General features: G+C 55.8%; 1 protein-coding gene across 3 annotated transcripts in view; it reads left to right on the top strand.

Moving 5' to 3' along the window:
* Positions 1 to 13,154, top strand: part of CTNNBIP1 (catenin beta interacting protein 1) — a 52,782-nt gene that overhangs the window by 22,228 nt on the left and 17,400 nt on the right. The window contains exons 1-5 of one of the 3 annotated variants that reach the window (XM_030325546.2): positions 382 to 1,989; positions 2,123 to 2,207; positions 7,313 to 7,431; positions 8,019 to 8,109; positions 11,722 to 12,893. In XM_030325546.2, the coding sequence (XP_030181406.1) occupies positions 7,336 to 7,431; positions 8,019 to 8,109; positions 11,722 to 11,789 (255 nt within the window). In that variant the 5' untranslated portion in view covers positions 382 to 1,989; positions 2,123 to 2,207; positions 7,313 to 7,335 and the 3' untranslated portion in view covers positions 11,790 to 12,893. Of the gene's footprint in view, positions 1 to 381; positions 1,990 to 2,122; positions 2,208 to 7,312; positions 7,432 to 8,018; positions 8,110 to 11,721; positions 12,894 to 13,154 lie in introns of those variants that run through there. The other 2 variants (XM_030325547.1, XM_030325548.2) reach the window with 2 other exon arrangements.

Here is a 13,154-nt window from a genome sequence, read left to right as displayed (position 1 = left end):
AGTGAATCCTTCTTGAGTCTATGTCATATCTACATTTATTTATTTACTATTATTTTTAAATGTCGTGTCTACTTAAGTTAGTAGGGGCCTTGGCAGTTTTGGGAGGCACCTTGACATCTTTTTTCTCATTCTGGAACATCTTTATAATTTGTGGGACCCAGTGCAGGGCCCCTTGTTCAACGTTTATTTATTTTTGGGACAGAGAGAGACAGAGCATGAACGGGGGAGGGGCAGAGAGAGAGGGAGACACAGAATCGGAAACAGGCCCCAGGCTCTGAGCCATCAGCCCAGAGCCCGACGCGGGGCTCGAACTCACGGACCGCAAGATCGTGACCTGGCTGAAGTCGGACGCTTAACCGACTGCGCCACCCAGGCGCCCCAGGGCCCCTTGTTCAAAAAGTAGTGAGCATTTCAAGACTGTGATAGCAGAGGTTTAGACCAAGGGTGGGGCTTCTAGGCCTCAGCTCATGAAGCCGGCCCTGATCTCATTGTACCCAACGAGGGAAGATACGGTAGATAGAGCCCATGATTTCCTTTTTACAGATGGCAAAATGAAGGGCCCAAAGGGCAGTGACCAACCTCAGCTGTGCAGCTGATCGGAAACAGTTCTGCTCCTGGAGCACGCTGACTGTCTTATCCTGGCTCAGGGGCCCCCACAACCTTGAGCCTCAGTTTCCTCCTCTGTAAAATGGGGGCATCGACCTGATCATAAAACGACAGCTAGAACAGCTGGAGGTGAATCCCTGGACGGTCCCATCGGGAACATCACCTCAGCTTGTGGATGCCTTCCCCCTAAAGTCACAGATACAAAGTTCTTCTCTGCTTCTGGGAAGGGCCCGAGTCCTACAGACAGTAGGAGGCTAATTGGCTTTTGTGGTAGTTGAAGAAATTAAAGCCCTCAGGAGTGGAAGAAGGCTGTCTTCTCATCTCTTTTTGAAGGAATGTGGGCACTTGGGTGGAAGTTTCCCCAGGGAGCCTTGGTATTTCGATGCTTTGATATCTAGAGGAACGAAAGAGAATTAATCGCTATAGATGCCCTTTCCCGCAGGGGTAGTCTGAGGGTGGAGGGAGTGGCAGGAGTGGGTGACGGGTCCTCCATCCGAGGGCCATTGCTGGTTGAAGAGAGACCCAGACTAGAGGCCAGAGGTTTGAGCAGCATCTACCTGTAGGGGAGGCTTTGGAAATCTCACTTTCTCTGGAAAACGCGTTTTCTTCAGCCCCTTGGGCTAGTGAGCATCTCTCTTTGCTGAAAGACAGTGGAAGAGGGGTCTCGCTGCTCCCCGAGGTCCTGCACCTCCCTTACAACAGGTTGCTCCAAGTGTTGGCCTCAGATCTCTGTCCTCACAGCGGGGCTGAAAGCTGGGGGTCCGCCTGTAACCAGGGACTCCGAGGTCAGTGCGCACAGCACAGGAGGTGACCGGGCCGGAGCGGCCGGGCACCACTCCCCAGTGCCCCCGCCTGCCTCTGGCCGTGCTCCTGCCAGGGGAACCTGCAAAGGGCCCGAACGGTGAGGTTGTGTGTCAGGGGGCAAAAGAGGAGAAGGAGAAGGCAGCGTTCTTTGATTCCTGCAAGAGGTGTGTTTGGGGCCAGTAGACCTGTGGCCAGGCGCTAGGTTGTAAATGACCCGCAACTGTGTTTTATGTTGTGTGGGGGGTGAGTTTATGTTCACACATGCAGCTACAGGTGCTCGCCGAGCACAGGACAGACGTAAATGCGTGTCCGAGCACAGAGCAGGTGGAGCCCAGGCTGTTTGGTGGGTGGGACGCCTTCTCGTGCAGGTTCAGGACTTGCCCATCAGCTGCCCTGGAGTGACTCACCCCGGTGACAACGTCTCTGAGCACAGCTCTCAGTTGGACTTGGTGACTAACCCAAGGAAGGAGGGTGCGCGGTGACCTGCTTCAGCCGGAAATGACAGGCGGGCATTAGCTGCGCTCAGCACCTTATCCCAGAGCCGTTGGTGCGGGTTCCCTGGGCCGGCCAGACACACAGGTATTTCTGGACTGCGACAGAACCCGTTGCCATGTGCTTCCTGCCAGTGCCGGGTCCCCATCAGCGTGGGGCGTGGGCGCCCGCTTCGGGCCCTCCCGGCTCCTCCCGTGACCCGTGTTCTGTGTTTCCACAGGGCCGCACCTGCCTATTTCTCCCCGGCCACAGCCCGCCCTGTGCAGTTGAGCAGCTGTTTGCCTGAAGTTAATTTCCAGAGGCAGGTAAGGACCCCAGGGGAGGGGCTTCTGGTAACGGGCCCTAGAGCAGTGCTGGCTGGGGAGCAGGTCTCGGGGCCGGGCTTGGGAGCTCATCTCGCTTCCTTCCCCGCAGTGCCTGATTCTGGCTCATTTCTGCAGCCCGTGTGGGTTCTTCCCGTCAGGGCTGTGCTACCGCTCTGTCGCTTAGGCTAAGATGTGTACAGTCTCTGAATTAATATCGTGTGTTAAGTTCTGGGAATCACGCAATGATACATTGTAATTTTATGCAAGGTGAACATTGTATAAATGTAAATGTACATTTTTTAAATGCAAGCACTTAAAATATATCGCAACTTTTTTTTAAAGTTTATTTATTTTGAGAGAGACAGAGGGAGCACGAGTCGGGGAGGGGCGGAGAGAGGGAGACAGAGACTCTCAAGCAGGTTCCGCCCTGTCAGCGCAGAGCCGATGCGGGGCTCGAACTCACGATATGGTGAGATCGTGACCTGAGCTGAAACCAAGAGTCGGGTGCTTAACCGACTGAGCCACCCAGGCGCCCCAAAATGTACCACAACCTAAAAAAAAAAATGGGTTGAACGAAAGGCAAGTGCTGGAACCCATGGAGCAGAGGTGGCTTGTGTGGGTCAGGGACGCTCTTGCTGGCTGGCCCAGCCTGAGGTTACCCACTATTCTCCAGGCAGGTGTAAGACCACCCCAGGTATAAATGTATATTCCAGTTTTATAAATGTGGGTGTTCAAACAGCACGAGCTGCAAGTTTATAAATAAAAATGAGTGCAGGTGGCTGTGTTTGTATCGAGGGCCACACATGCCTGTCAAAGGGAGGCCCGCTCTCAAAGCTGTTTATCAGAACGGGTCTGACTACTGCACAGAACCCTCAGCCCTCCTGCTCTGGGACTCCTCCTGCACCACGACCCATCTCAAGTGCCGGCAGCCGCTTCACAGCTGGAGACCGTGTGCAGCCAGAGGTCAGGTCCTTGCAGAGCAGGGCAGGAACGTGCTGTCTGACGTGTGACCTCCATGTCTCCCACGGAACGCAGTGTTGCCTAAGCCACGGGCCACATTTGTCACTTTGTGTGGATCCCTCCCAGTGGCTGGGAGCCCCTGCCCCACTGTCCTCTCCCTGTCAGACTCCTTTCAACCGAGATGCGGGCTCCGCACCAACAGGAACGTGCAGGGTGTGGTGGGGAATGTGTCTGTGCGTCTGCACCTTGGTGTCTGAATTGCATTTGTGCCCATCAGCTGTGATCTTCTGGAATCGTACCCACTTTTTACATAACCGTGGATACCTGCAGCATAATCTATGGCCACAGGCCTGCACCCTCACCATTCATTTGAGGAGTTGATGGTTTCCTGTTTCTTTCCATTTTCCATTTTCTGGCCCCTCTATGCTTCTCCCTAGTCAGCTTCCATAATGGTAGTGTCTTAGGGGAGGGAGCAGGTCTGTCTCTGACTTGGGCGGTTGACACTGAGACATTTTCTGAGGATTTAGAGTGGAAGTATCAGCACTGTAGACGATGGGACGCCTACAGAGCTAGTTGGGAGGCCATTAGTGAGAAGCATCATTACTTTTGCCTCTCACCGCTGAGGACTGAATAACTACTGTGTCTAAATTAGTTGCGGTTTAGACTCACGTGATTCAAACACATTTTAACGGAGACCAGTTCTTCATCCCTACAGGGGAGCATAAGAATTTTCAAATGAAATTAATCTGATACTTGTCAGATTTGTGATGAAAATTTAAGAGCGTGTTTGCTTGGATAGGCACCAGACCCAAACATGCTTTAATATACTTGTAGCATATCAGTGACTGAAATGGATGTGTTTTGGGACTGATTATGATTTACTCTCTTCTTTTTTTTTTTAATTTTTTAAAAATGTTTATTTTCGAGAGAGAGAGAGAGAGAGAGAGACAGAGCATGAGTGGGGGAGGGGCAGAGTGAGAAGGAGACACAGAATCCGAAGCAGGCTCCAGGCTCCGAGCCGCCAGCACAGAGCCCGACGCAGGGCTCGAACTCACAAACTGCGAGATCACGACCTGAGCCGAAGCCGGACGCTTAACTGACTGAGCCCCCCAGGCGCCCCTGATTTTCTGTCTTCAATTATTAATTTTCTTCACATTGGCACCTCTGATGCAGTTTCTGTTTAGGACGGAACCACGTGAACCAGTCGTGATGTTCTAGTCTGTTAGGATTGCAGGGTGCTCGTGGCTACATTCCGCCCTAGATCCAGCCCTGGGCGCATTCCGCTTGTGCAGCGGCCCGGCAGAATCAGCTCAACAGTAGAGCTCAAAGAATACCAGAAAACCAGAATTTGGGGAAATGACAACGGTCTTCCCCAAAGCAAGAAGAGGCTTTGCCAGGGAAGCGTGCTGAATTGGGAGTAGCCTGGCCCCAGAGACCCATTCAGGCCCCACCGACACCCCGGGCCCACGACTGGGTGGTGTAACCCCCCCCCCTCCGCAGTAATCATAATATGAATGTGGGAGGTCCCCCAGACAGCGGGGCTACCATGGCAGAAGACCGCGGAATGGGATTGATCTGTACAAGATGCAAGGGGTAGGGTTGTTGGACAGAGCAAAATTCTGTAAAAACAGACGGTGTAAATTGATTCACTCAAGCTCATGGTCACGCTCACACTGATACACTCCTGTGGGTTCTGAGGCTGCATCTCTGTTGGTGGAAGCTTGGCCCGTCAGGAAAGGACAGTGAGGAAGGGGTTCCCAGTCACTGGGCAGCCAGGACCCCTACGTCCTGGGATGCTCAGCAAAACCAGATACATATCCTTGCCTCGGCAGAGCTGGCCCCGGAGTGATGGATAGATCTTGCTCTGGGACCTGGGACCGGGGTGTGGTTTGTGACCTAGGATCACACACAGTAAGAGCTGGAACCAAATGGGCCTGTTGGGGAGCCGGGGAGGGGGTAGGCGCGGAAACTCACTGGAATTCTGGTTCTTTTGTACACGGTGACACCTAGTGGCTGGTCCCTGTACTTCAATGCTGTCTTTCACAAGGAGAGAGCAAACTGACCACTAGTCCTTGGACACGGGACGGAGGTGGGAGACTTTCACTCCCCGAAGCCCTGACTCCCCGTTTGAAAGCTCTGTGGAGTGTTTCAGAAGTCCTCTGGGGAGCACCGTGGCCCAAGGCACTCCACTTGCTCGAATGGAAGTCCTTTGTCAAGGCTCAGTGTGGTTGTGCAGACTGGATTGGGTACTTTGGTCTGTTTCAACACGGTGACATTTGGCCCTAAATCAGCGTGGGTATTAGAGAGAGAGGGAAACTTGCACACCACGGGCTGTCTCGATTTTTCCATTCAGCCAACTGGGTGGTGTCTATTAAGTGCATGCTAGGCACGGTGCTGGGCTGTGGAGGACGGGGTGAGCTAGGCGGGCCCTGGCCTTCAAGTCTGGCTGGGGAGAGACAGTAAGCAAGTACTCCAGCAGGGCACTTCCAGAAAATGGGAACGAGCCCGGGCTATGTGACCGAGTGGGTGTAGGGGGTGTGGGACACAGAACCTGCTTCAGCTATGCTGTCAGGGAAGGTTCCCGGGGAAGGCGTCTTTAAGCAAGTTGAAGGGTGAAAATAAGCCAGTCCAGGCTCAGGGGACACCCAGTGCAAAGCCTGCTGGGGAAAGAGCTTCTTGGCATGTTCTAGAAATAGCCTGGGGTCAGGAAGGCAGAGTGTGAGGGGAGGCATGAGGAGAAGCAGGCCTCATGATCACTCTGGGGTAGTGCAGTGGGAGGAAGTGAAAAGGGGTCAGTGTGAAAAGCAGTGATGTCCCAGACCCGGGCTCCCATCAGAGACCCACTTGACATGGCTTACCCCTCTTTCCTGGTTACCAGCGCTCACTGGGCTCTTTTCTGAGCCCAGAGGGGGCGGCAGGTGGGTAGACAGTACAGCGGGTTGTCTGGGGCTTCAGTGGGGAGAGGAAGGCCCCAGAAGGAGACCTGCTACCTCAAGTATACAGCCGCTCCTTTAGCCCCAGCCTGCCAGCTTTTGGGCCTGTTGTGTGGACTTTTAGGACCAGAGCCCCTGGTAGCTTATGGGGACTGGACACTTGGCAGGGACCTCCAGGGAGGCTGCTGCCCAGGACTCTGGCACATTTCTGAGTCTGCCCTTTGCCCGGAGAGCAGGACTGCCTGGGAGAGCCTGCTGGTCCAGGGCTTGCTGGCCCCCGAGGATGGGCGGCGTGAGGAGTGTCCTTGGCTCGCGAGCCAGGCTCCCTGGGTCCCCCGAGAGCAGCTCCTTGGCAGCGGGGCTGCTGAGGCTCCACCCCCACCAGCTGCTGCGTTATTTCTGACTCATCCAGGAGTTACAAGCCTGTAACCCAAACCCCTCCACGCCCGGCTTCCTCTCTGCCGGCTCCTCCTAGAGTGAGGAGACCCTGGGACGGCTCTCCTGGGACCTCTCTGCAGGTTGGGTCCCTGCTGTACCCAGACGCAGCTGCTGCCCTCAGGAGCTGCCCTCTGACAGGTGGGGTGGGCGTGCGCGCGTGACGGCAGTGAGCTCAGGTGGGCGTCTGTGCCCCACAGCCCGGGCCTGCCTGTCCCCATCGAGGGACTCCTTGGAGCCCGGCCCAGGAGCTGGCCTCTTGAATTCGTCAGGGGCTTCTGCTGAGGGGGCTGCCCAGGCCTTGGGGCTCAGTACTGATCTCATGGTTTCTCCAGCCAGAGGCGCCAGCTGGCTGCTTCTGGTCGTGTCACTTTTGCTCCTTCTGGAAGTTGCATGCTTGGAAAACCTGGGACACTTAGGGCTCCATTCAGCACATCCCCTGTGGCTGATAGCAGGGCTCTTGCTGGGGCGGGGGGGGGGGGGCGGCTGGAAGGTCGAGCTGGCCAGAAGTCTGGGTCAGCTTAGACTCCCTGGGCCTGACAGCTCCTCGCAGAGGGTGCTGGCCGCCAGCGCCTGCTCCGGGATCTAGCTGCTCAGTGTGGCTGCCTGGGGCCGGTGGGGGTGAGGGAGGAACAGGCAACTCGCCACCTGCTCTGGGCTCTCAGAAGCGAGACCCTGCAGCACTGTGGGCTGCCTGACCACTCCTGCCCAGCACCCAGTCTGTGTCTGGTGGGTCTCGTCCCGAAGCCCGCTTCAGTGCCTCTCCTCGCTCCGCAGGAGTCCCCAGGGCTGGCCAGGGAATGAACCGCGAGGGGGCTCCCGGGAAGAGTCCGGAGGACGTGTACATTCAGCAGAAGGTCCGAGTGCTGCTCATGCTGAGGAAGATGGGATCAAATGTGAGTGCCTTTGGGGTGCCAAGCAACGGGTCCTGCAGGGAGGGTGCTGCCGTGGGCAGAGCAGAGGGCCTATAACCGTGTCCTGTGGCAGCTGTGGTCTGCGGAGGGGGATGCTGGGCTTGTGGTTTGGCTCTGTGGCTGATTCATGCCACGGAGAGCCCTTCCTGTCCAGCTCCAGGGGTACCGCTGGGACAGTCTTCCCATCCCCGTGCTGAGCCTGGGCCAGGCGGGTGTGAGCCCTAAAGGCCCTGACCTTCCCGCCCTCCCGTCTCCCTGGGAGGTGTCCAAGGGGCGCTGGGCAGGACGGGCACTGAGAGGGCAGCACTGTTCAGAAAGAAAGGGATGGGCTCCCCGGGCAGGGCCTGGGCTTCCTCCTGGCCCCGTGCTGCGCTGGAACCCAGTCTCAGATCTGATCCGAATGGCAAGGCCTGTGGGCCCATGGACCAAGTTTGGGGTGGGGTCAGAGGGTGCTCGCTCTGGAACTGAAGGGTCAAGAGTCAGGAACAGGGGCCCAGGGATTACAGGAGCAGGTACCTTCTGGGAGCCGGCGTGCGCTGCCCCTCACAGTGGCTGTCTCACCCTTGCAGCTGACGGCCAGCGAGGAGGAGTTTCTGCGCACCTACGCGGGGGTGGTCAACAGCCAGCTCAGCCAGCTGCCCCAGCACTCCATCGACCAGGGTGAGTCCCGGCCAGGGCGCCCCGCCATGCCCTTCCCAGAGGCGCCTAGTTGGGTTTTCTGGAGAAAACTTAGCTCCTGGGGCAGACAAGGGAGGGCGGCTGCCTCCCGTCCCCAGAGCTGAGGTCCAGGCCTGGGCCCATCTCTTTCCCGGGGTGGGAGCCGAGGACCCAGTCGGGTAATGGTGGGAGCCCCTTCTAGGCCCCGGGGGAGGCAAGAAATGGAGATGTCCGGGGCCTCTGGTTTTTGCATTTCCTCAGCCTTTGGCTTGACCCCTGCCCACCCAGCACCCTGTCCAGGGAGAGCGTGAAACCAGCCTCACCTGCTAGGACCTGCCCTAGGCACCGGTTATGCGGGGAGCTGGTGTGTTCCTGGCTGCACCCAGGCGGGAGGCCCCGATGGCTCTGAGTGCCCGAGGTGTCCATCTGCCTGAGGGAGCTCTTTCTTTTCTGGGTGCCCTCACCCGATCGTAATAATGGGAGTGGGAAACATTTAAGTATTTATTGTCCGGCAGGCACATGGTGAATGCTGGATACACATAGTTTCATTTTATCGTGGGCAGCTACTGGTTGTATTACTTGCACTTAACGGGCAAGGAAATGGGTTCGGAAGCCCATAAGTGGTCGCCCTGGTCTTACAGCCAGTCGCCACAGGGCTCAGGATGCAAACTTGTCACTGCCCGTCCTGGAGCGGCAGGGGGCTGCCGAGTGCTTGTGGGCTCTGTCATCTGAAAGGCTTGCCCGACCCCGTAGCCCACGGCATCCTGACCAGCACTTCCATCTCGTCCTTTCCTTTTAGTTTTTCGCTTAGTTGGAAATGTTTGCCATAAAATTGTGTGGCCTGTGGGGTGTCAGATGTGAGCTGGCTCCCGGCAGCAGGGCGACGAGGGGCGTGTGCTGACCCGTGGGGCCGAGGAGGAGAGCAGGTGTAGCACGCAAGGCCGCCTGTCTCGAAGCAGTCCCTGCTCTCCTGGATATCATAGGCCTCAGCTCTGGCGCAGGGCCCAGTTCTCCAGCTCTGACGCCGGGTGTCACCTGGCCTGTGCACCCAACTCAGCAGAAACGTACAGGGCGTCCCAGTAGCTCGGGCAGCAAATTGGGACAGCCACTCGCTGAGCACAACCTGCCTGGGCCACATTCGTGCCACAGCCTGCTGTATACCGACGGTTAGGGGCGGGGTCTGCCCTTCGGGGCTTGGCTTCTGGGAGGGATCCTTTCTTTTTTTTCTTTTCTTTTATCATATAAATATACAAATATATATATATATATATATATATATATATATATATATATATATATATAATTTAAGTAATCTGTAATCTCTACACCCGTCATGGGGCTCGAACTCATGACACTGGGGTCGAGAGTCACACGTTCTTCCGACTAGGCCAGAAGAGAGACATCCTTTGTTATCCACAGCCGATCTGGGTTTCTAGCACGGTTCCCCCTTCCCCCCCAGGCTCTTGAACCATATCTCCCTGAAACCCTCAGGCTTCTGGGTTCCTAGGACGTCACATTTTCTCCTACCCCAGTTTTAGGTCACTGAATCAACCAGAATTTGGGCTGGTGATAAGAATGCCTCTAGTAAAATGCTGTTAATGGAAAAAATCATAATAAGTTATAGAACTGTATGTCAATGTAGAAAACAACCCCCCGACACACATACACTCACACGTGTACGTGTGTAGGAAAAAAAGCTGAAAGAACATATACCAGGCTGTTAATAGAGAATTTTGATGTGGGTAGAACTGTCTATATAAAGGACTTTAACTTTCCAAGTCACACATTTTCGTAAGACTAATTTTTTAACGTTGCACATACGTTTCTTCTGTAAAATGGGGAAGTTTTTTTTTTTTTTTTTTTAAATGTTTTTATTTTTATTTTTGAAGGAGAGAGAGACAGAGCATGAGCGGGGGAGGAGCAGAGAGAGGGGGAGACAGAGAATTCGAAGCAGGCTCCAGGCTGTAAGCTGTCAGCACAGAGCCCAACATGGGGCTCGAACTCATGAACTGTGAGATCATGACCTGAGCCGAAGTCGGACGCTTCACCGACTGAGCCACCCAGGCGCCCCAAAACGGGGAAGTTTCTAAAAAGCATTAAGAGAACCCTCCATCTTGCCTAGCTAAGCCAGCAGTTGAGAATAAAAATGAACTCTGTGGAGTTAAGCCCATGGTGACCTCACATGCCCTAAAGCATCTGGGCCATCAGGAGCGAACTGTGGCCTGTGAGGGTGACCCCAGAATCTGGGCCCTCCTCGGTGAGGGGTGTCCACGGGACAGCCAGGCAGGCCTCAGATACATCTCCCAGGGAACAGGCTGCTGAAGCTGCAACGGGACCCAGAGGAGGGTCTCTGGGGATGCTGGTGGCTGGGGTGGCTCTCTGCTGTTGGGGTTCCCCGCATACTGCCCCGGGTCCCCGCGGTTACCTCCGAGCTGAACCAAACAGGAAAACACACGCTGCAGAAAGTCCTGAGGATTCCCGTGGCCTGTGTAAGAGGAGGGCGGGCAGCAGTGCCGGAAGAGCATCATGTATTTTGTGCCCTTAAGGACCCCGCACACAAATGCAACAAAACAGTTCTCGGCACAGTCTCTCCCGCTGTGGGGGCACAACCCTGAGAGCAGAACCCTGCATGTCTGCCCACACCGTGGGGCCAAACGGGTCTTGGCTAAAATTCTAGCCTGCCCACCTCGTCTGTTGGCAGGGCCAACCTCAGCTGGTGCCGCAGGGATGCCGCTGTCAGGGGCCCAGGTGCTGTCCAAGTGGTAAAAGCCCTGGATCACTGCTTCCAGTGCCTGGGATCCCAGCATAAAAGACCCCTCAAAGGCCTGGGAGCAGTCAGGGTGGTGGGGGAGACAGTCGGACAGAAATCTGGTGTGAGCCCCTCCTGCCACGAGGTGGCGCTGTGTCTCAGCAAATGCCCAGCGCTCTCCTCCGCAGAGAGCAAAGTCTCCTTCAGCTCCCCTCTGGGGGCCTCGGACCAAAGGGACAGAGCTCTGCATCGGTCTACTGTCGTTAGACTCGCACACGCTTCCCCTCTGGGGCTGGAGGGGTCTGGTACTGGGGGCACTGCTTGCCCTCCCTGGCCCCAGAGACAAGAGTGGGCTGGGCATCCCTAGCCCCACGCCCGGGCCTCCCGCCTCCCTGGTCTTCCCCTGGTGAACATGTGTGCAGGATGTGCCGGGCCCTCGCTGGTGCCAGAGACCGTGCTGTGTGGGCCTGGCTGGCCTCTGCTGGTCTGAGACCACTCACGACAGCCTCCTCCTGGAAGCCCTCCTTCCCTTCCCCCGTCCTCTGTGATACACCTGTCTGTCCTTCTGTCTCTCTGTCCCCCCAGGCCCTACTTCTGCCCCCTCTGCTCACCGCCCCTGAGCGCTCCTTTTCTCACACCACCCTGGTGCCCTCGACATTCTGCCCTCCTCTCTGTCACACCTCCCCCTGGGGGTCTCACATGCTCTGGTCAACGCCCTCCAAACACACACCCTCAGCCCAGACCCTCTCCTGACCCCCCAGAACTTTACGTGCAACTCCCTACTGACCGTCTGGCCACAGACAACCCACGCTCAGATCCAGATTCACACTCGACCCACCGAATCTATTCTTCTACCTGTATTCTAGGTCGTGATGGATGTATCACCAAAACTCCATGGCCCTGGGGATTCCTCTTCGAAGACCCAAGTATCTAGCAAATTATCAAGTCCTTGTGATTCTCTTGCCTTAAGGCTCCTCAAATCTGCTCTGTCTTCTCCGTCTTGGTTTGAACCCTCGTTTTGTTCAGAGCACATATTCATTTTTGTCTTGATCGCTGCAAACAGTTCCTGGCATCTTGACTCCTCACCTTGTCCCTCCAGTGCACTTCCCACCCCTGGCTCAGCAGGTCTTGTCCCGACTTAAAATGCTGCCTTGTGGATGACGTCCAGCCCGCTAGCATGATGAGTGGGACTCCCTGACACTTGACCTCACGCACCGGAAACAGCCAGAGCCAATGGCTTTCAGCTTCTGTCTCAGGCTGGCCTTGGCGCCTCCGCATTTGCCTCCAGGCTTCCAGGAGCCCAGCGCTGACCCCCAGCCTTCCTCTGCCTGTTGCCAGCCGGGCCAGGCCCTCTTGTCATTCCCATCCTGCACATGCACCCTGGCTGAGCTACTCCCACGGTCTCCTGGTCGTCTCTTGAGCAATCCCGAGACCCTTGAGCTTGGGACTATGGCTTCCCACCTTGTATTTCTGGGGCTGCGTCCCCCCCCCCCCCCCAACCGAGGCCCAGTGCACACTTGGACAAATGAATGGGCCAGGCTCTCTTTGGGTCGGAGAGCCCACCATCCCCCAGAAAGGCAAGAACGTGGAGCCAATCTGAGTGTTGTCTCCTGCTCCCCGAGGGTGACCGAGCAGACCCTACAGCCAGGCAGGACTGACTTTGAGCCAGAGATCAATACCCCTCGGGAAAGGTCACCTTGCTGAGGAAGCCCAGCTGTAGGTGTGGGGGTTGAGAGCTGTAGCTTCCGAAGAGCGAAGAGCGGGCTGGGCAGAATGCTGAGCTCATTCCCTTCTTATCACCGGTGCTACTGTCTCCATAACACGTACCGATCCCTTTTCCTGGTTATGGAATGATGCATAGTCATTGAGGAAAACTGGGGAAAGGCAGGAGCAGCAGAGAAACCTGAACAATTGAATCCTACCGCAAGCTGTGATCACTGTCACCTTCTGCTCAGTTCCCCATCAACCTTTTAAAACTATGTTTGTTGGGTTGCCTGGGTGGCTCAGTCAGTTAAGCATTCGACTCTTGATTTCGGCTCAGGTCATGATCTCATGGTTCATAAGTTCAAGCCCTGCATCGGGCTCTGTGCTGACTACAGGGAGCCTGCTTGGGATTCTCTCTCTCCTTCTATCTCTGCCCTGCCCCCACTCCGTCTCTCTCTCTCTCTCTCTCTCTCTCTCTCTCTCTCAAATAAATAAACATTAAAAAAAATTAAAATGTACTTGTATTCACAATCACAAATTGGGGACTGAATGGTATATATAAACATCTTAATATCCATTTTAACATCCATGTTTT

This window comes from Lynx canadensis, chromosome C1 (assembly GCF_007474595.2).
Source record: "Lynx canadensis isolate LIC74 chromosome C1, mLynCan4.pri.v2, whole genome shotgun sequence".
Classification (NCBI taxonomy): Eukaryota; Metazoa; Chordata; class Mammalia; order Carnivora; family Felidae; genus Lynx; species Lynx canadensis.
This window is presented reverse-complemented; position numbering and strand designations above follow the sequence as displayed.